General features: G+C 41.7%; 2 protein-coding genes across 2 annotated transcripts in view; one reads left to right on the top strand and one right to left on the bottom strand.

The window, feature by feature from the left end:
• Nucleotides 1-17: 17 nt before the first annotated feature.
• LOC146689254 (shaker-related potassium channel tsha2) lies at nt 18-21777 on the top strand. The gene is made up of 2 exons (XM_085436374.1): nt 18-4434; nt 15415-21777. Exon 1 carries the CDS (start codon nt 653-655, stop codon nt 2093-2095), a length of 1443 nt encoding a protein of 480 aa, XP_085292500.1. The 5' UTR covers nt 18-652; the 3' UTR covers nt 2096-4434; nt 15415-21777.
• Nucleotides 4483-23234, bottom strand: part of LOC146689248 (histone H1.11R-like) — a 191684-nt gene continuing 172932 nt past the window's right edge. Inside the window, exon 2 of the mRNA XM_085436380.1 lies at nt 4483-4540. The gene's annotated coding sequence lies outside the window, so the exon portion shown is untranslated. The remainder of the gene's footprint in view (nt 4541-23234) is intronic.

Raw genomic sequence — 23234 nt, 5'->3', positions numbered from 1 at the left:
AGGTCGTGCACAACTTGTGGATGGGGGAGCTGCTGTGGAAACGTCAGCGCGGGTTTGTGTGGAGCGGCTGCAGCGTGACATTGCAGAGCCTGTCTGTGTCTGCCCGTTCACGCCACCTGACAGAAGTGAGAGGGCGGGAGGAGGACGCATCACGGATCCACAGGTATTCGTTCGACTGCAAATTCTGAATGAAAAAGCGGATTTTTTGCCTGAAATTTGAGCGTTTTGCATGAAAAGTCTCGCGCTCTTTGTCTCCACACGTCTTCGCTGTGACTGCATGCGTGCTGTTTCAAACGTGACATCACGTCAAGGAATACACGGCAGCCCCTGTGATAACCTTGAGCCCGCGCAGGACACAACAGGTTCGTTACGCACGCAAACTCTCTCAGAATCCCGCATCTCTGCGGTGTTCCCGGAGCTCTGTGCCCCTCTCGCGTTCAGCATGTGCGCGTGTTTGTTTCCCCCTCCGTGACGGAGCGTGCACACACACACGTCAGCTCGGGGAGGGCAAAGTCTGCTTAAAATGCTGCGAGTGTGACGGCTGAATCCAGAGCACAGCGCCGCGCGGACGGACAGGTGAGCGCGGGGGGCGCAGAAGGACACGCGGCGGCTCGGCGGAGGATCAGAGAGCCCCGAGGAGCGCGCGGGGATCATGACGGTGGTGCCCGCGGAGAACCTGGACGAGACCGTAGCGCTGGCCGCGCTGTCGGCACAGGACGCGTGCGAGCCGGAGCGCGCGGACAGCCAGGACTGCTGCGAACGCGTGGTCATCAACATCTCCGGGCTGCGCTTCGAGACGCAGCTGAAGACGCTCGCGCAGTTTCCCGCCACGCTGCTGGGAGACCCGCGGAAGAGGATGCGCTTCTTCGACCCGCTGAGGAACGAGTACTTCTTCGACCGGAACCGGCCCAGCTTCGACGCCATCCTCTACTACTACCAGTCCGGGGGCCGGCTCCGGAGACCCGTCAACGTGCCGGTGGACATCTTCATGGAGGAGATCAAGTTCTACGAGCTTGGAGAGGAGGTGATCGAGAATTTTAAGGATGACGAGGGCTTCATTAAGGAGGAGGAGCGCCCGCTGCCCGAGAACGAGTTTCAGCGGCAGGTCTGGCTCCTGTTCGAGTACCCAGAGAGCTCCGGACCCGCCAGGGGCATCGCCATCGTCTCGGTCCTGGTCATTCTCATCTCCATCGTGATCTTCTGCATGGAGACGTTACCGGAGTTCCGCGAGGAGGCCAGGACGTTTGACGAGCACCTGGCAGCGAACGGAACAGTGCGCGCAAAGAAACCGAACCCTTTCACGGACCCGTTCTTCATCGTAGAGACGCTTTGCATCATCTGGTTTTCATTTGAGCTGCTGGTTAGATTCCTCGCGTGCCCCAGCAAGGCCGCCTTCTTCAAGAACATCATGAACACCATCGACATCGTGGCCATCATGCCCTACTTCATCACGCTGGGACTGGAGCTCGCGGAGCACCAAGGGAACGGCCAGCAGGCCATGTCTCTGGCCATCCTCAGGGTCATCCGCCTGGTACGGGTTTTCCGCATCTTCAAACTGTCCAGACACTCCAAAGGACTGCAGATTCTCGGGAAGACGCTGCAGGCCAGCATGCGCGAGCTCGGACTGCTTATCTTCTTCCTCTTCATCGGAGTCATCCTCTTCTCCAGCGCTGTGTACTTCGCGGAGACCGACGACCCGCACTCGGGCTTCAGCAGCATCCCGGACGCGTTCTGGTGGGCTGTGGTCTCCATGACGACAGTGGGCTACGGGGACATGTGCCCGGTCACCATTGGGGGGAAGATCGTGGGCTCTTTGTGCGCTATCGCCGGCGTGCTGACCATCGCGCTGCCGGTCCCCGTCATCGTGTCCAACTTCAACTACTTCTACCACCGGGAGACGGAGCATGAGGAGCAGTTCCAGTACACGCACGTGACCTGCGGACAGCAACAGCCGGCTTTCGGAGAATTCAGGAAGAGCGACAGCAGGTCGAGCCTGTCCAAGTCCGAGTTTCTGGGCAGCGAGGACGCGGACTCCATTAAATACACCAACTGCAGCCCGCACAAAGCCCACAGCGGCAAACTCACCGACGTCTGAGCCGCAGCATCACGCGCTCTGCTGTGACTGCACACCGGAGAGCTCCTTTTTTCTGCCATCCAAGACTCACGGAGAGGACCCACGTTTACCCCCGAAACCGTCTTCCATCACGCGCGCCACGAGCGGACAAACATAAGCTTAGAAGTGATGAAAGAGCCAGCGGCAGCACTTTATCCAGACATTTGATTATTAACGTTTATGTAGTGGAGCTGGTGACACACACACACACACACACACACACACACACACACACACACACACACACACACACACACACACACACACACACACACACCTGTTAAAGCTCGGGGTGGATCAGATGATGCTTGTTGGAAAAAGCCGTTAATCTAAATTTAAAGTCCGTCCCTGACACCATGTTTGATCAGAATGTTCGTTATTACTAAAACAAACAAACAACAACAAACAGAAACAAACAATCAGGCTTCTGTGGGGAAAACTCCGAGCACGTGCTCCTTGTTATTGCCACGCAGACTGTGTGAGCGTTATGAAATCAACCTCAGTTTCTCCAATCCAACAGCACCGCTGTGTGGACGAGCCGAGGCCCTGCGTGTCTCTCTGTGGATGCAGTTTCTATAGCAACCTTCCAGACTTTTCTGTATTGTCTGCCACAGGAATGAAAACACGCGGGCTGAGACCGCATAGGCCACAAAACCACCATGTTGTGGAAAAGCCTCCATGTTGTCTGAATCCACCGCTGAACATTACCTGCACCCCACACAAAGTCATGGTTCACCTGCCATCAACACACACACACACACGTTATTTTAGGCTTTAAAATGCTCACAAACTCCCCCAGCTTCACATGAAGACGTTAAACTCTGTATTTTAGTTTAAAAAAAAATCTAAGAATCTGAGAAGAGCCTCAAATCCTCGCCTTTAGCAGCTTATTAGAATAATATTAGCAATATTTTTGATGTTTTAGAGCTCAACCAATACTGATAAATATATATAATATACATAAAACTATTTAAGAAACAGTGACAGTATATCTGCTAACAATAGTTTTGTGCTTTGGACAGCAGAAGAAAAAACACTTTACATTTGAAGCAAACATGAAAATACAGAGTGCGATTATTGTGTGGAAGCACCGTGTGGCCAAAATTCTTTTAGTTTCAAATCTAATTTTACATTTCAGTTTTTCATAAGTTGCTTGTAACATAAAAAGCTTAAACTGTGAAACCATCAGAATTATTTTAAAACATGACAAATGAAATCCACAGAGAAAGAAAACTAAAATTTAATCGAGTGAAATTCTCATAAATATAAAACTCAAAGTCAGAAAACAAACAAAAATTTAAAAGTCAAATATTCGAGTTGAAGTTTTACTCACTTTTGTCACTTGATCAACTGTTATTACATATTGGCTGCATATGGCAGCGCGAAAAGGACAAAATTAATGTCAAATTTCACATCACAACTCATTGTTCAGATGATAAGGTTGAAATATCTGGCAAACTCTCTGATTTTATGTGATTTCTGTTCCCCACTCTAAATATAAATTAAAAAATATTTTCAAAAGGAAAAATTTTTAAGCACTTTCAAATTAATATCGAAGACTTGTTGATTAAAAAACATATACATACATATATATAAACATAAGCAACTTAATATATATTAACATATATATTAAGTTGCTTAATTTCAACACATAAAATTAAAGCCAAATGAAAACAAAAAATTAACTTGCATGAATGTAAAACAGCGATTAATACATTTTTATTACATTTTAGCACTTTAATGGAAATAATGTGACCCCAGAAAAAACTGAAGCACAAAGAGTCACAATTTCATGGCTATTTCTTAAAATTTATTAAAAAATTATCAAAACTTGTGTTTCCAGTAAGGAAACTAAAATTAAAGGGGAATTTAAACCACATACACTGAGAAGCTTTTCAAAATAAAGTATTTAGATGCAGCAAGATTGTAACGCCAGCTTCACATATGCAATTTAAATTATTTTGGCACCTTTTTTCTTCCATACCCTGTGATAACGGTATTAGGCTGATAGCCAATATGCTTACTGAGCAGACATGTGTCACAGGTAATTATTAAAGTCCGTGTTGGAGCCTGTGGGGTCCCAGTCGGAGATCAAGGACTCTCTGGATGTAAAAACAGCTCACCTGTACTCACCTGGACTCCAGGATGGACCATAAAATGGACCTGGAAACAAAAAAAGGAGTTTTTAAATGACCTGATGGAATAAAACAGAAAAGAAAAAAAATATCCCAGGAGATGTTTTCACTGTGAACGTCTAATGGATTATTATGTGAGTGAAGGATGGATTCATGGACGGATGGACGATCAGACTCCAAACAAAGGTAAGAAGAAGTTCTCTCTCTCTCTCTCACACACACACACACACACACACACACACACACACACACACACACACACACACACACACACACACACACACACACACACCTGTCTGGTATTGGCTAGGCTGCTTTGAGGTATTCCTTGGAATCAGAAACAGGGTGCATTGTCTTATTTTGGCCACCCAGTGGCAGGAGAGCAAACCAAACAGAACCACCATATGTGGCTGTAAATGCTCCCTGTGCAGCTGCTCCTCCCTGACTGGGTCTTGTGTTTGCTGCTTTATAAGGCCACAGAATCTCCTCGGAGCTGCAGAGGTGATGATGACTCTGTATGGGTTTATTTCTTTAAGCAGAACTGACACTGCAAGTAAAATTTGCTGCTAAAACAGGGAGAGATGCCAGCTACTCATAATTAATACAGTTTTCCCAGCAATTATTCTGTAAAGACAAACAGAAGGAAATCTGCACAAAGACTGCAAAAAGTCCGAAGTAAAGAAAAACTATCATTCACAGGCAACGGCACCGTGAAGTATACAGAGATAAAACACAGTGTGCTTCGGATGTTGGTCAGGCTGCTCTTTAGGTTCAGTTTACACATTACACTGACTGCCTGCAGTCTTGTTACCTCCTCGTGGCTTTGAGTCAGAGCTCAAGAAGGAAACTGATCTTTGATTTAAAAATCATGACAAACAGATTCCAAACAGCCAGAAAATCATTTAATCTGAACATGAGAGGTTTTTGGACCAATTTTGTGCTCTCCATTCTTTAAGCACCGGTTTGAGCACCGTTTGAGCACCGGCACCGTTTCAAAAGTACCGATTTGGCACCGGTATCGGATAAAACCTAAACGATACCCATCCCTAACTGAGACTGTTGTTCCAACTGGATAACAGCAGGGTTCCTGGGACAGTGTGAGTAATGGGGCACAAACAGTTGCATCTCTGCAGTTAAATGCATAATGTAAATGTTGAGTTTAATTTCTGAGAAGAATCTACAATTTAGGTTAGGTTTAGGTTTTATGAAGTGCTTTTAACTTAAAATTTGACCTTTTTCAACACTGATCTACTCTTAGGTTCATCCTTCTTCGGAGCTGTACACTGTAAAGCTGGTGTTACTCACCATCAAGTTAACATTACTATTTTTAGGAAAATAATTAGCATAATTCAAATTCAAGTAGAGCCAGCTTATCATGTTTTACAGTGACATGGGCTGATGGTTTTGTCATAATTAGTTAGTTATGGTGGATGAAATGCACAGAATGGGCGTTTTGTTGGGTGATGATGTAATGAATGTCACAGATATCTGAGCAGAGCATGTAGTGTAAAAACAAACTCCAGTGTATTCCAAGTCAGCAGATTTTTAGCTCGTCCAGTTGAAGGAGTGATGGGCTCCCAGGGATCACTCCTCTGGTCAGAATTTAATCAAACATACACACGAGGATCGGCTAAACTATAATCAAGGTCAATGTCAAGGTCAAATCAGTCTTACTATTTATTTTAATTCTCGTTTGTTTGTGCAAAACAACCAATCAATGACAAGAAAACCTTAAATGAAAATGTGCTTCACAGAAACCTGTGATGGATCTTGAGCCCAATGAGCTCCTTGGTCCTGATGTTTTGCTTGGAATAAAAGATGTTTTAAGGTCTTTTTAGAGACTTTATGACAGCAACCAGAAAATGCACTACACCCATGAAGAGGCTGATCTTAAGTTCAGTTTGCTTTAACCTTTGAACTTCAAACAGGGGATGCGTGAACCATCAAGGTTGGTGTTTAGATTCAGTTCATGTCCAACTCTTTATTACTAACTAACACTTCATAGACTCTTCTGCCTTTTTGCAACTCCCAAACAGATTTTAACAGGAAAGAGAGAGCATATTTCTCCTATACTGGCTTCTCTTCATTGGCTCCCTTTTAAATCCATCACTGAGTTTTTCTATATAAAGTCCTAAATCATCAGGCCACTCTTATCTAAACCTCCTGAGACTCTGGAGCTTCACATTGAGGCTTTCCTGCACCTTCATTCAGCTCAGCTGTGTGTTTTACATCTTCATATGAGAACATAATTAAAAAAGAAAGTATGTAACAACTTCCTGTTTAAGGATAAAGATGAGTTTTCATACTCGTCAGATCCAACTAATCCCAAATATCCAGGAGAAAATAAGAATGCCAACGTTTTTACAGCAGAAAAGTTTCAAACTACAAAATGAGGAGAGATGCAATTTATCCTGCTGCTGTCCATCTGTGTCTGTTTTGATCAATCCTGGACTTCACTTCATGGTTTGAGGTCATAAACAGGCTGCAAAGCCAACATCACGCAGCACCTCTGTCGGCCTGCAGGTGGCAGCAACTGCTGCTCCCTGCAGTTGTTTGGACACCGCTGGACCTTCAGTGCATCCAAAACAGACTCACTTTAATCAGACCTCATTCACATTTAATAAATCTGTAATTTAATATACACAAAGGCATCGATGAGAGACCTGTGACGGCAGGAAACATTAAAACCAGTTTATATCAGCACTTTATTACATTTAAGGAGGTCCTGCTTAATGCAGATTTTCCTTGTATTTCATCATTGTAACTTGCCAGTGTCCTCTCAGATTACTGATGAGAGGTTAGTTTTATTAGCTGCCCTCTGGATCATCAGTCCTGGACTTTTTTCCATGGCTGTTCAGATCATTTCCATGTAAGTCAGGATGCTGAAATGTAGTCTCACAGAGACAAACAGCTGGTCCGATCAGTTGTTTTCAGAACCTATAAGTCGACTGAGTCCTTATGAAATGTTTTCTCAGTTTTATTTGCAGACTGGACATACTCGAGCGCTGCCTACAGTTTCTAAGACCTAACGAGCTCACAGACAGAGTACGGGGATGCTGTGATTCAGGGATGTGTCCTGTAAATAAAAGCAGCTCACAACAGGCCTTTCTTATTTAAAGCCGACCTGTTTGCAGCGTGTTGTGTGACCGGTTCACTGTTACGTAACGCAGCGTGTCACACGGAGAGCCGGAGAAATGACAGCTATAACAAGCATCGCGCTAACTAACTGCTTCTCCCTGGGGAGCGTTTTTGGTTAGATTCCCTTCTTGTGACCTCACCCCTTCCTCCTCCTCCTCCCTCTACATGTCCTCTCTGAACATATGCATGCAGCCGGTGCAGGCGGAGGTAAACAGGTTTCCCCTTGGATGACACGGACGGGGCAGAGTTACACTCTGACAGCTATTGTTAGCGTCTTTGTCAGCGCTGAGGGAATCTGTCCCGAAGCCTCGAGTGGCCTACAGCGAGCTACAACACCACCACCACCACCCAGCCCACTCCTTTTTCCACTTCACGACAGACAAACAGGCAAAAGCAGCAACACTGAGGTAAAGATGGAGGGAGGACAGCAGGAGTGAGAGGACGAGACAGAGGAGATTCGTGCTGACAGCCAAACCAGAAAAACAAAAAAACCCAGTAACGGAGATTAGCATGATTGGAAGAGGTATACAGCAGATGTTTCGGGCCTTGAATCCAGTTCATGTACAGAGCACTGCTAAAGACGTTTTCTCAGAAAAAGAGCAAAAAAAAAAAGCCAAAAGAATTCAAATTAAAGTCACTTGTTATAGTTTTTTTTATCATTGATTTTAAAAACATTGTTTCTATCATCAAAGGTTAGATTTAGATGAAGTGTTCATGTTGTCCTGTCTGCTTCCCCTCACCCCAGACAGTTTCGGCAGATTTCTATTTCAATTCAATTCAGTTTTATTTATCCAACACCAAATCATAACAACAACAACAACAGTTATATTGTATTGTAAGGTAGCACCTACAATAAAGATGGCCACCCCTCCGTGAGCCTGGTTCTGCTAGAAGTTTCTTCTTGTTAAAGGGAGTTTTTCCTTCCCACTGTCACCAAGCTTGTTCATAGGAGATCATCTGCTTGTTTCTCTGTAATGTTGTTGGCTTTTTAGCTTACAATATAAATGTATTCCTATTGAAATATGTCAGTTTGCATCAAGCTCACTGTCAGGTAAAAATACAGTGAACATGAACTAAGATATTTTTCACGATTATCGAATTTATTATTTGAGACCTAAGTCAGTGTGAACATGATGAGTTAAAAGTGTAACTAATGAAATCACAGCACACAGAGCACAGCCGTCCGCAACCATGTAAAGAAAAAAAGCAACAACAGCAACAATAATAATAATAGTAAAGCTGTAGCTTTACCACTGCTTTGGTTAAAAAACACGGAACTGAATCTGCTGAAAAACTATGACTCCTGCTGCTGGAAAAAAAGAAATAATATACCATGTTGTGGTCTAAACTGCTTTTTGGGCATGAATGCTGCGTTCAGAATAACCTGAGGGCTGCTGCCTGAAAAATGTGAATGACCGGAAGGCTTGAACATGTATTTTTCCACCAAGAAATAGTTAAATAAAAAAAAACATGTGAAAGAGCTTGTTTGGCTGATAAAAGAGTAGAGTGATTGATGCTGTTTTACGCAACAGCTGTAAATCAATCAAATCGGTGAAACAGAAAAAAATAGAAGCAGTAAAGAGTCCTCGATCTCCGGAGACTCTGTTTACAAAAAGGTGTCTGTCGCCCAGTGATATTTGACACGTTCATTCGGGTGGAAGGTTGGTGTTATTTAAAGGCCTTACGTCACGCACGCTTGATGGATTACCGACACGAGGCCTTAAACTATCCAGAGCTCGGCAGCTGCTGAGCTCTGGGTGCCACGGTGACACAACACAACATCCACATAACCCCACACCGATCGGATTCAACGCTGTTTGTATTCCTGCTGTCATTCAGACATCAACCTCAGCTGCCTGCAGCGCCCCCTGTAGTCCGTTTACATTTGACACAAGAGGCTCCTGAAAACTTCACCCACCAAATAAAGACGACACAAACTCACTCACTCTGTTCTGCTAATGTCCACCATATTCCGCTCAGTACAAGTGTAGCAGGTTGCTTTTTATCTTATTGATCTGTCTATTCAAGTTCTATAGCCCAGTGATCACTACACTCAGTTGTTCATTTGCACAGTGGCTTCAAAATTGTTACATTCCCCTAAAAGGGTCCAGGCGATGAGGGGGGGGAAGTAACAAAAAGTGTCCGGGTCAGGAAAAGGAGACAGAGGCAAAATGGTTAAAGTTTCTATTAAAACTAACTAAAAGAGACGGACAAGCCGCTATCACCATTTAAAGGAACAAACAAAACTCAAGTGCTGGTCAATAAAGTACAAAATAAGTCAAAAAGAGAGCAGCTCACTAGATACAAGTCCCAGACACACAGCTCACTAACTCTACACACACACACACACACACACACACACAGAGACAGACAGACAGACAGACAGACAGACAGACAGACAGACAGAGAGTCAGAGAGTGAGTGAGTGAGTGAGTGAGTGAGTTCGGTCGTAATGCGAGCTGTAACCACTCGCATGGCACTCTGGCCCAGAGCTCACCTTTCCCTGGGCTTAAATGTCTTTAATTACTGACGAGAGTCAGCTGCACAAAAGGGAAAGGTGGCACCTCAGGCAGAAGAGGTAGTGGGACATGCCCACACAGGCACCTTCAGGAGGAGGCCCTGCTAGGGCCGTAGCAAAATGCATAAATAACTGCCCGCTGGCTTCAGCCTAGATGGCTGCAGTCGTGAGACCTGGGGATCTCTGAAGCTCCTGAGACTCTGATGTCTTTGATTTTTCTGATATTTCCTCAGAGTTTGTTTGTGATACTTTGAGCATGAAACACTTTAAGGAACCTCCCTCAAAAGGGCCTCAAACTCACTTTCAGCTCTGCTAAAAGCACCAGCTGACCTTTTGATATAGTAAACATATAACCTGAAGTACCACGAGAACACAGGCTTGATGACGATTAATGAAAATTGATCTTCTGTAATTTGTTTCTACTTTTAGTTGAAATCTGTCATCCATGTGGTTCTGTGATGTCTACCAGGGGAAGTACTGAGCAGTAAAAAGTGAAGTGAGCTGGAATTCAGACAGAGAACATGTGCCACAGGTCTTCAGACAGGGGTGGGACAGCTTTAAAAAGGGTACATCACCCCTTCTGGTTGGATAACGTACTATTTAAAGGCTGATGAGAATATATAAGACACATATGATCATCCTAACTGTTGTGAACAGACATGCTAGTACATGCTAAGTAATAAAAAGGCTCAGGTTTTGTTTGGGCATTTTTAATCAGTTGTGCTTCACTGTATGCTTTCCTCACACTATAAACTTTAATATGAGCAGGAGATTGGGCTCTGTGTGCGTGCGTGTGTCATCTAGGACAGGTTAGGATTATATTAGTGCCACATATGTTGCATTAGAAAGGTTCAGAGTTAATGCTGGGTGAAGTCTGAGTTAGATTTCACTGAGAAATGGGTCAGAGTCAGGTCAGAGTTGGGACAGGACTGCAGTGAGTTCAGACTCAGACCTGTTACAAACTCCTCAGCTGCAGGAATGAAAATAAAGCTTTCTGATCAGACTGAACTCGTAGCAGAGCTCTCATGGTGCAGATATCAAATGAGACTTATTTCAAACCCTTTACAAACTCAAACCCTTCCGGTGTTCCTGCTTCATGCAGCCAGCTGCTCCGAAATAACCATACAGTTGTGAATGAGGGCAGACAGGCCCCTCTTTCTCATGGATGCAGCCATGCATAATTATTCTCACCATTATGAAGATAAAGTTGTTGTAAATATGGTGGGTGCTCGTCAGTGATGGAGATGATGTGAGTTTGTGAACTTTATGAAAACTAACTAAAAATCAAAGAGTTGACACCAACAGGAAGTCAGACAGAGAGCGAGGGAGCTAACAGGCCGAGTGGCTTTAATCTGCCTCTCCAGACCAGGTGTGCCAATCAGCTGACTGCTTAGCACTGCAATGTTACATTCAAGGATACCTAGAAAAACAGAGCTTTTAGAGGCTGTGCATTACCATACTGCACACCAACTTCAAATCAAATCATTCACTGTCTGGATAACTCTGCCTATGCAGCGCAAGAGAGAAGGCAGCGTTTTACACGATAACACATCACATGCAGTGATGAGACATCAGGGTCACCCCTAATTATCTGATTTGAAGGCTGATGCCTTTGAAATCTTGCTAGTTTTCTTTCTGTGATATTGATTACGATTTGATTCCTCACCACTTCCTCTTCCTGGATAACAACCTATTTTTAGTGATGGCTTTGTGGAAAATGTGCAGCCATGCTTAAAGATGCCAGCTGATAATACCTTGCAGAATCTGCTGGGGTGAAGTGAAGCTCAACAAAACACAGGGAGCAGTTTCAGTGGATTCATTTATGAATTCCATGCAATCCACAGCTGGTTCAGCCACTGCTCTTCATGCTCCAGCTCACAGGCTGCTCGCTTGTCCTGGTTCCACTCATCACTTCCTGTCTGGACAAGCTTTTTCTTTTTTTAAAATTTCTCACCAGTGTCCCGGGATCAGTGTGGCCCAGGCTGCAGGTCTTTGTAATGTCCTGGGCCCCCTGGGTGTAAAATCTCAGTGGGCCACAGCCTATCACAATGCAGCGTGTTGCAGGTTTTTTATTTTTATTTGGTTATTTAAAGTTTTTCATAATCATAATGATATCATATCCTGGGGTGGAACAAATAAATCAGTCATACACACATAATGTACTGCAAAAAGCATCAGATCTAAAACTAACCTCTCATGCTTTTAGCCCTCAGTAAAACTGAACTAAACTTAATGAACTTACAAAACTGAACTTACAAAAAAAGATAACTAGATCCAATATTCAGTTCAAATCAGACTGATAAACAGATAAAGCAAAGTTTTGTCATGAACTGTGAAATGGTGACATACACAGCGGTGTCCTCTGTTAGCTCTCGTTATCTCTGGGTGAATCTTGTCTCCTGTCCTTTGAGTTTTATCCAGAGAAGAAGTCACAACCTACAGCATCAGTGTCTAACAGACAAGTTCACCTTCAGATCAAAGATCTATTGTCCTCCTTCAGCAGCAAACACAAACACCTGCATTACACTGTGTTATCCCAATAACCTGTGCTGCTCTTTGTGTTGGCAATCACTCACATGAATTTTCTGTGTTGTAGTTTGTAAAAACGTGCATTGTCAGCTGATGACCTGCAGAGCTTTCTACTCACATCAGCTTTGTAAATCAAACCCTTCAATGGTGTAAAAAACTGGCATTTTAGATGATTTTATATAAACATTTAATAAGTGCGGCTTTTGTCTGTCCGATTACTTTTTTCAAGTAACGAGTAAAGTAAGGGATTACTATTGCAAAAATGGTAATTAGATTACCGTTACTTTCCCGTAGGAACGCTGCGTTACTGCGTTACTAAAACTGTGATTTTTTGTGAGAATGTCTCATGACAGTAACGTAAGCAAGTGCGACGTTAGTGACAACAGCTGTGTGCAGATCAACAATGGATAATATATTGAGTGTGGGAGAGAGTATGAGCGTGCAGCGTTTAAAGCGTGAAAGTACTGACCTTACTTTAAGTTTGATTCCATAAAAAGTGACAAATACATTAGTGTCCGCTGTGCGTGGGAAGAAAACTTCTTTTTACAGCGAAAAAACCCCTAAACTTCCAAGCAAACACCGAGTGCACTACGACATAATGGGAAATTCACAGAGAAACTCGCGGATTCTTCCACTGACCGCCGCGGCACACCTGCACCAGAGTAAACATCCGCCTACCCTACTCCTGCTTTACAGGTGAAAATAGAGCAAAAGGACCGCTGAGTCTTTGACTTTATTTATTTTCTGCTGTGTTTTACTTGCATCTATTTGAAAGAGTGAGTGTAAACACACACACACAAAAAAAAATTATGTGCTGGAATGTGCAGAAAATAGGTTTAAATATTAAACAAATTTCTTCCAGTCAGAGAATGTTGCATATAATTAAATTTTTGCTTGATGCATAAAGTTAAAAGATTAAAACTAATAAAACAAGTTTTAAAAAGGGACTTTTCCATTTGATTACATTTTGTATAATGTATTATGTAGAAAAAGTAGAATTGGGCTGAAAGCTCTATCGCTTTATCACCTATTCAGGTTGTAAATTGTGTTTTTAAGAAGTAACTAAGTAACTAAGTAATTAACTACTTTTGAAAATAACAATCAGTAAAGTAACGGGATTACTTTTTTGGGGAAGTAATCAGTAATTAGTTACTGATTACTTTTTTCAAGTAACTTGACCAACACTGGTTAGAATAACTGACGAAGAAAACTAAGGGATCCAGGATTGAACCCTGTGGGATGCCACATGCTTGGTGAGGATAAGTATGATGAAAAGACTCTGAATTAGGGTCACTTGTTGTTAAGGGCAGTTCAAAAGTGCAACCAAATCAATTTTATGCCCACTCCAATCTGTGCTTTGTTCTGTGACCCTGAGTGTGGTGGATCTATCACTGCAGCATTTTAACGTCTGTGACGGAGAGCAGCAGAAACCAGCGTTGGTACCCTGGATGTGTTTTCTTCAAAAAGTGTATTCTGGGTTAACTTTGAAGACTCATATCAGTATGTGGGATAAGTGACTGATCACTTAAGTGATCATGTAAGGTGTTTGGTTTTGCATTTGATTTATTTTAGTGGCATTTTTACATTGTTAACTACTTTGTGCAGCATTGACTTTTTGGAAATGTGCTATATAAATAAACTTGACCTTGATCACAGATCTATATTTCTCTTACATTTAGAGACTAGTACCATCTGCTAAAAGTGAAAAAAAGCTGGACAAACAAAGGTGACTTAAACAGAGCTAAATCTGGAGGTATTCATGGCCTGAAATGCTGAAAGCATTCATAGTATGAAGGTCAATTTTGCATGGCTTTATCGATGTGATTTTACCCTTCAAAATATTTCCAGCAGCGTGCAGTAAATGTCAAGCAAAATACACGGTGTCAGATTTGTAATTTCTCTCCTCACAATAAAGAATCTTATCCAATTAAGAAACATTTATTCACTAACTTCACCTTGTCTTTCATGCTACTGTGAATCCTGCAGTTTCATTGTTGGAGTCTTTCTAAGAACATATGTTCATATATGTTATTTTTGTGAATTTAATTTAGCTGTTTCAGACAAGTGAGTCATTTCAGGGGCATGAATGTTTAATTTAAGTGGATGTTTGAGTAATTCGAGGGTACAAATGACCAGACTGAGAGGACGGAGGAGGAACTATTCATTTAAAGGGTAAATTTCTCTAAAGCTCCCACCACCAACTCATCAGAATCTTTTAAATGTGTGTGATATCTGTAAGACCACATCTGACAGAGCGGGGCTGAACGTGAGCTCCTTTAACTCAAAGAAGGGCAAGTTCAGGACAAAGTGTTTTTTTCTTCTTGTGCCATAATCATCCTATAATGACCAGGCCAGTGGAAGACTTCTGTCAGTCAGGTTTTGGTGTAAGTGTAACTCAGTGTTTGGAGTCACCAAAGAATAAACACGAAGTGATAGCTGCTTTCTGTCCTGTCCTTGGCTGCCTCAGCATGTGACTGTTTGTGGTGATGGAGGCAGGTCTGGAGTGAGAACATGAGTCTGATCACACTTCAGCTCTGAGCCTTAAATCTGTCAGCTTCAGGTGGAAATCAATGAAATTAACAAATTCAGGCAATGCAAAAACAAACAAAGAGACTGTTTTAATATTTGCTGGGAAAACATATTTGTGGTCAGTTGTCACGTCTAAAAATCTATTTCCATACAATCTTAATTTTGACCTCATGTTTCTGTGTTCTGCTGTAATAAGGTGATAATGTATTCATATCAAACGCCTTCTTTAAAGGTACTTGCTGTAGTTGCCCTCATGCAGACAAAAACTCTCACCACCAGAGGGCAGCACTTCACCTGTGGGTGTGATGAAGTGTTTTTGGATCTTAAATGTTTCTTTGGACTTACATTTCTTGGTGGAAAACCATTTTAAATAAAACTGTGTTATGTGAACGTCGCTGGAGAGATAATCTAATCCTGCTGGATTTACCTTCAGTGTTTTTCTCTGTTTTCAGGGGAAGAACGATGAGCCTCGTCCAGCTGACAGAGTCCGACAACTGCTGCCATCACCGCTCTTCTCCATCCTCTGATGAAAGTGAAATAAAACAAATTGTGGATGAGACGCCCTCCCATCACAGGAGGACGACCTGATTTTTTTTTTTTCAAAGAGCAAAGCTAAAGACTCTGAGGTACGAGGCAAATGTTACTTGAATCCTGCTTCATATATTTGCTTCTTGTCCTCTGGCTGATGGAGGCCTCCATATAATCACGAGTAGATGCTCTGTGGGGAGATGCTCCTCCTGCTGTAGAGAAAAAGACCATTTACGTCCTTTCTGTGCGTTGCATATCATATTCAAACCAAAACATATTATTGCATGCTTGGAAAGTAGAGCATGTGAAGAGAAGAGAACGCGTCCGACTGAACCCAGCACTCTGACAAACGGGAACAACAACATCAGCCGCTCATTGATATTCTGAAATGATTCTGTTCTAATGATGAACTTAGTTGCTAAATCTCTATTTTTTAAAGTATCATACTGTATATGTTTTATATGGAGAGGATTTGGTTCACTTGGTGAATTATTTTGTAGATTTTTAACATTTTTGCTAATGTGTTTGGATTTTCTTTAGTTCGTTTTTTTTGCCTTGGTACAAACAAAGCAGCTCTAGCTCCAGGGGGCAGCTCCGGTGAAGACGTCTGCTCCCTTTGAGAGGAATGTTTGTGCAGGAAACGAGGGTTCCAAAAAGAGACAGCTTAATGCATTTATCACTGAATGTTTCTGTGTGTGGGTTCCTGATCAGAATGCTGTATATCTGTTATGCCGAGAACATCTACCTCAGTGTCTGCTCATTACCAACAGAAGCTTTAACACCCGTGTCCCTGCATCAGCTCTCATTAGGCATCTAATTACTTGGTGCAACTAAACCCAAACGCTCTCCAAACTGCCATTTAAAATCTTGGAGGGAAAAAAGCAACACATTAAATAGTGTGAAATATGGAATATCTGTATGAAGCCGATCCTGACCTTGGATTTAAATATCAGAATTATGCAGTCTGCGTAAAACAGCTTAGAGCCTTGTTTTTGCACATTTTGTTAATTTATTTGTGAAGTTGGATGTGCTCGTGAGCGTATGTGGCTGCTTCTGGATGTATTTAAAGGGCAATAAATGAACTGCAGGGTGGAACCAGTCTGGAACCAGAAAGGAGTCCAGTCCAGCAGGTTTTATGGGTACAGACCTGAGGCTGCAGGGTTTAAACTGGACTCTAGTTTTCCTCAGAATCAGATGCGAACATCAGCGTCTCAGTTTTGGGTAAAAACAGCAGAGAAATGAATCTCAGTTTCCATCTGAAGCTGTTTTTAGTGGCTGTTGAGCTCATTTGCTTCAGGGTGCTGATGTCTTCTTTGCTTAATCAAAGGAATTCCAAAGAAGCTGCTCAGCTGAAGGAATGGGCCATGTTCAGATGTCACTGAGTGAGCTAAACTGTGACTTTCTTAACTGCCTATATGCGAATTTCTGCGTATTGTTGCATGACGATGATTTATTCTGCTCATTTCCAGGTCTTTGTTTTTTATCATATGACTCCCCTGCAGCAGCTTTGCATGATCCACAGTTCAGAATAATCCTTCTGTGTCTCACACTGGGCCCCACAGTTCATCCTGTCTGGAACAAGCTGATTTAGCCCCTGTCTCTTTAAGACTTCCTCCCTAATTGTTCACTTCTGATTGGCCAAACTGAGGGGCAGCACGTGTGCTCTTTAAAGTTTTTTTTTTTTTTTTTTGCCCAAATCATTAAATTTATTCATGTTTATGGTGGTCCAGATGTCCATGTTCTGTCTTGTGTCTGTGACTAGGTTCTCTTTAAATCATTCTGTTTGGATGGTTTGCACCGCCGTCACTTTCTGGTCTTACAGCTGCTTCATGTGGAGCAAAAATCCTCCACCCAGTGCTCATCGCTGGAGAAGGAGCAGCTGCAAAGGCTGAAGTTTTTGAAGGGTGTGTCTACTCTGTGGGCTTGTCAGGTACAAGTTCTGACTCCACAGGTGTGTCACAGCTGATCATTTACAACTCAGCTTTTTGACTTTGGCTCATTTCTCTCTGTTTTCTGGCTCTGCGGAAGATGTGAGGTCATAATGTTTTCTGACATATTGGACTTTTGCTGGTCATGCAGCTGCGTCCACTCTGCAGTTTTGTCTCGTTGTAATTCTGCTTTGCTTAACATAAAAACAGCCGAGGGAGGTTTGTGTGTGACGGAGGCACTGATGAGCAGGGACTGGGCATTAGTTATGATGATTAATGTGTTCTGCATACTCTGCGTGCAATAATAACAGAGTGAATGCAGCCATGACTGAAGAGAAGTCAGTCTGGTCCAAGCGCCACATGTTTAACCATCATTGAAATTCACCACATCGTCCGTTGTGTTCATACTTCATCTTCAGGTTTCAGTTCAGGCTCGTCACCGAAGCTTTTGTCATGCAACAAGAAAAAAAAAGCAATAGTGATTTCTCTGTTCTCGGAACTTCAGCGTGGAAGTGTTCTGATTTCTGTTTCTCTGCTTTTGTTTCTTTCCACGTATCGATGCCATTTCTTTTTTTGACAAATTTTAATTGTGATCTATTTTTGATAAAATAAATCTTTAATTCTGATCGATCTCCATGTGTTTCCCATGAATGCACATGCAGATGTGTCACTTTCTGTTGAGTGTGAGTGTGTTTGTGTGCCATCAACATCAGCAGAGGTGCTGGGGTTGGATTTAAGGTTTGTTCAGGTCATTGTTTGATTTACCTTCCTCATGCTGTGGCTCCTCATGGTCTCCTGAAGCAGCTGATGATGAAAGCATTAGTGAAAGGAAATAAAAATTCTAGAAGGAAATTGATTTGTAAAAACTGAAAACCTGATAGAGTCTTTTCTTGTTCTTATCTCCTACAGAAGTTCAGAGAAATGCCACTCAGTGTTCCTGTTGTAAAGCATGATAACTAAAATCTTAAGATCATTTTATGGACTTTATTTTTAATTAAACGCACCATCTCCTTCACATGAACCTGCAACACCAAATGCATTAAAACAAGCGCTAATTTAAATATTTTAGCAAACGTCGGATTTGTTGAATTGTCTTTCAGTCAGTTAAAAAGATTAAAGTTGATTTAAGTTTCATCCAACCTGCAGTATTTCTGTTAACGTAGCATAGACATATAAGGTAGACGTGGGTATTTGCTCATACATATGCAGCACTATAGCCCCAGTAAAGATGCCTCCTCCAGCTTTGTGTCAAGTAAAATAACTCATGTTCAGATCTGTTCTGCTGAAGGTTGCAGGTCCACAGCAAAAACTATCATTAAATAATGATCCGCTGGACCTTTTTCATTGATGTCGAGTCAAATTGAAAGTTGCGCTGTTGCTGGAGGCGCACGTTTTTCCTGGACTTCCAGTTAGACATCTTAGTAAGAGAAATTCTGTGTTTTGTTTTACTGATAAGAGCAAATTGAAAGTATCAAGAACAGCTGGCACGGCAGTGTTGTGGTTAATTCAGCGACAAAGTCCAGCGTTCAGACCCACTGGCTGTGTGGAGAACTCTCTGGTTCCTCCAAAGACATGCATGGGTTAGATATATGGAGTAACCAGAACCATTTAACCAAATTACTTAATTTTGGATTAAAGAAGACTTACATGTTTGTTTGTTTTTATTTGATTGCAATAATCTGATCCATATTTGTTGATTTGTCTGAACCTGCATCATCTCGTCTGTCTGTGGTTCAGTTTTTGGTGTCCCACTCTGTCCAGTCTCACCCCGGAACATGACGCTTGCTGGGTATCTCACACTTCCTGCTGTCTCCACAGCAGAGGTCAGAGCTGCAGAGTTACGCCTCTGTCACATAACAGTCACATAAATGGGAAATTCAGCAGATTGAAGTTGGTCTTTAGAGTGAGAGTGCACTTCTTACCCCTAACATCCACCCCGGCTGGCTGGTTCAACCCATTCTTTATTCACTCAACATAAACAGCTTCCTCCGATCCAGCTGCACGGTTATACTGCATTCAGTTTAATCTTTAAAAATAATTAAGGCAAAACTTTGCTTTGAGTTAAGAAATCTTATCACCTTCTTCACTCTTCCCAACAATCGTTTTGTCAAATCAGCTCCAAACATGTCCTGCAAATCGTTCGAGGACTCCAGTAAAAGCTGTATCCTTTTAAAATAGTTCAGATCATTGCTGCCAGCCTGAGCAAGTCATGATTTACATGTAGGACCCTTTCTTATCCAGAGCCCTCCACCCTCATCATATCACCTCCTTTCACCTCATTAAAAGTATCCTGGAAGGAGACATCAGTGCTGGAAGGGCATGTGCCACTTCTGAAACCAAACCACAGCTTTTACCTTTATTTTTTAAACACAGCTGTTATAAATCATAAAGAATATGAACATGTGACCAGTGCAGAGCTGGTGGAAACATTAGATGTTGCTGTTAAGAGCACCACAAGCAGGAAAACCAGCATAAACATGCAGTTATTCATTACTGAGCAATAATGCATGAAAAGCACTACATCATCAGCGGGCTGTTCATATCTGTGCATAAAAATGTTCACAGTGCCTTAAATCGTTTTTGTTAAAAACCCTGTCAAATGCATCTGAGGTACCACAGAAGAAGAAAGTGTGTGTTTATTAGAGACGGTGGAGGATGTTGAAATAATGTAATGTACAGTAATGTATTGAATGTACAGTAAGCAGTCTTCCTGGTTTAAAGTGATGAAGAAGAGAGAATAATATTGTGCAGAAGCTCAGAGAGCTTCTGCTGTTCAGTGCTCTCATGTTTTAGCTGATTTTTATTATTTTTGCACATCTGTCTTAAAAACATGTTTTAGAGTACACAGTGTAATTTAGAGGAAATATAAAGTCTTAGTAAAGTATTCTTTGCATTAAAGGCAGGCTAATGTGAGCGTATTCTAACACCGTTACAGCCTCCCAGCTGCCTCTCCCTGAGCTTCTGCAGTGCTGCTTCTTGTTGTATGATACAGATGTTTTCCTGTTCCCGTGATAGTGATGCCGTTCACATGCGTGTTCAGTTTGCTGCATTACTCTGTCAACAATCCTGTGGTATTACAAAGTAATGCCTTCACTGGTATCGCTGTCTGTCTCAGCCTGTTTGTTAAGTTATGACCAAAGTTATTCCATCATCTTAAATGACTGTAGTTCCACTGTTAGCGCTATCGTTAGCATTAGAATAAAACAAATATTGAAACAAAACAAAATGAAATGCGAACACACACAAAAAGTAAATGTTAATGAAGTGAGGCTGAAAAAAGCCTGGTTTCATTCTTAGCTTTAGATTACAGAATCTCAGCACATTTGATTACACAGCACACAGCAGCCACAGCCTTTAAGAATGACACACGGTTATTCCACCTCAGTTCATCAAACTTAACAAAAACCCTTAAAGAAATACTCTTTTTAAGAAGCTTTGCTTTTCTACCATCACTTTTGAACTTAGTGATGTAGAAGCTGGTGGAGCTCACCAATCCAAATATGTAATAACTAAAATATTCTGTGAATTAAATCCCATGAAGTTTAATAGAATGAAGTTTATGTTCATGTGTCCTGAAATTCAGGATGTTACTTTGAAATATTATTTATGAATTCTGTTATTAATTCCAATAAGAAGTGTTTCACTGGAATCTGAGATGGTCAGATTTTGTATTTTTATTCTTTGTGTTTAAATAGGATAAGCTAATGTGGAATGACTGCGACACTTAATCCAACTCACACTCATTAAGTTCTGCTGTTTAAGGCTGTGACATGATTAGTTACATATCAGTAATAAAAATCAGACAGTGTCAGCAGTGTGGATTTAATGCTTTTATTTATTTTTTAATTTTTTTTTCCACAAGGCTGTGAGACTTAGAAAAAAGGAGATCCCAGCTGTGCAGCACCTGCAGTGTGTCCGTGTGCTCGGTCGTGTTTTCGCTCACTGAGCTGTGTGTTTGTGTCGAGCTGTTTTCCTGCTTCTGTCCTGCTGATACAACGGGAAAAAAATACTCGTCTGCAAAACCTCAACTTGTGTCCTGAGTGTAAAAAAAATCTCAAATAACAGATTTTATTTTTGGTAACTTGGGTATTTGTGTGTGTGTGTGTCACTGTATGAAAGTCCAACAACAGAAAAAAAGAGATATGTAATATATGTCCGGCTTGAGATCGTACATACTGTATATGCACAACAGAGTCATTCTGAATACTAGTTGTGACTAAGTTTAATGTGGCCTTTTCTTTCTCTGTATGTATTGCAATGTTGTAAATGATTTGTATATTATAACATAATGTTTATTAAAGTTAATGAGGCTTTATGTTTTTACCACCTATGTTTAATAAATAAATGAACTGTGCTGAACTGCAGAACCTGAGCCTTTATCACCCCACTCCGGTGGGGCTTCGGCCATGCTGATCATTCATATCTGTGCATAAACACATTCCTGGATCCTTAAATCATTATAGGATTCAGTTATTCTCATGATCCAGGTGAGCATCTGCTGTTTTTCTGATGCCTTCCTGTGTCTGCCTTGTGAGCGGAGCCTTGAGTCCACACCTGTTCTGCTGTGCTGCTTGAAAAAGCTCCAGCCTTGGACCCACACCTATACATAAGTACGTAAAATGCATTTATACTGAGCTTTTCAAGAACAGAAGTCACAAACAGTGTTGGTTAAGTTACTTGAAAATAGTAATTAGTTACTAATCACGGATTACTTCTCCAAGAAAGTAATGCCTTTACTCTACTGAATACTTATTTTCAAAAGTAATTAGTTACTTTATTACTTAAATAACTTTAAAAAACATAATGCACAACCTGAATACGTAATAAAGCAATAGACTTTTCAGCCCAATTTTTCTGCATAATCCATCATATAAAATTGTGTTTAAAAATTGTGTATAAAAAGTGTTTTATTAGTTATACTCTTTTAACTTTATGCACATTGCATCAAGCAAAAATTAAATTACATGCAACAGCCTTTGACTTGAGGATATTTGTTTAACATTTAAACCCATTTTCTGCATATTCCAGCATATAAAATATTTTTTGTGTCTACACTCACTCTTTCAAATAAATGCAAGTAAAACACAACAAAAAAATTAATAAAATCAAAGATTTATCAACAGTAAGTCGTGTCGCTTTTTAATCTTATTGTCACCTGTTTAGCAGGAGTGGGGCCGGTGGAGGTTTGCCCAGTGCTGCAGCGGTCATGTCAGTGGGGAGGATCTGAAGGTTTCTCTGTGAATTTCACATTCCTGTGGCAGCGTGCTAGGTGCTTGCTCAGATTTGTAGTTTAATTTTTTTGTTGTAGAAAGAAGTTTTCCTCCCACGCAGTGTACAGCGGACGCTAATGTTTTTGTCACTTTTTACAGAATCAAACTCAAAGTAATGTCAGTACTTCCAAGCTTTAAACACTGCATGGTCGTACTCTCTCCCGCACTGTTGATCTGCACAAGTCTATTGCTGCCACAGACGTCGCATGCTCGTACGTTATTGTCATGAAACACTCTCAGAAACAAAATCACGGTTTAGTAACACAGTAACGCAGCATGCTTACGGGAAAGTAACAGTTATCTAATTACTTTTTGCAATATAATCCCTTACTTTACTGGTAAAGTAATAGGATTACAGCGTTACTGTCTGTGAGTCGTTTGGTACCAGGCCACGAGAGAGGTGAGGTTCTGGTGTGAAATTTATGGTTTTCAGGGTTTTTAGTGTTGTTTAGCGTTATTTTTTATCATTAACTCGGTTTCCCTGGGTCTTTTCTTGTGTGTTATGAATAAATCTTCTTCTTTTTTTGGCACCGGTACGGTTTTTAT

The sequence above is a fragment of the Copadichromis virginalis genome, linkage group LG17 (genome assembly GCF_057382275.1).
Source record: "Copadichromis virginalis isolate Kocher_CV1m ecotype Utaka linkage group LG17, C_Virginalis_male_GT1.1, whole genome shotgun sequence".
In the NCBI taxonomy this organism is placed as follows: domain Eukaryota; kingdom Metazoa; phylum Chordata; class Actinopteri; order Cichliformes; family Cichlidae; genus Copadichromis; species Copadichromis virginalis.
Note: the sequence above shows the minus strand (reverse complement) of the source record. Positions and strands in the feature narration are given on the sequence as shown.

Excerpts from the sequence above, each read along its gene's own strand:
- LOC146689254 (XM_085436374.1), top strand. The coding sequence starts at position 653 with ATGACGGTGGTGCCCGCGGAGAACCTGGACGAGACCGTAGCGCTGGCC.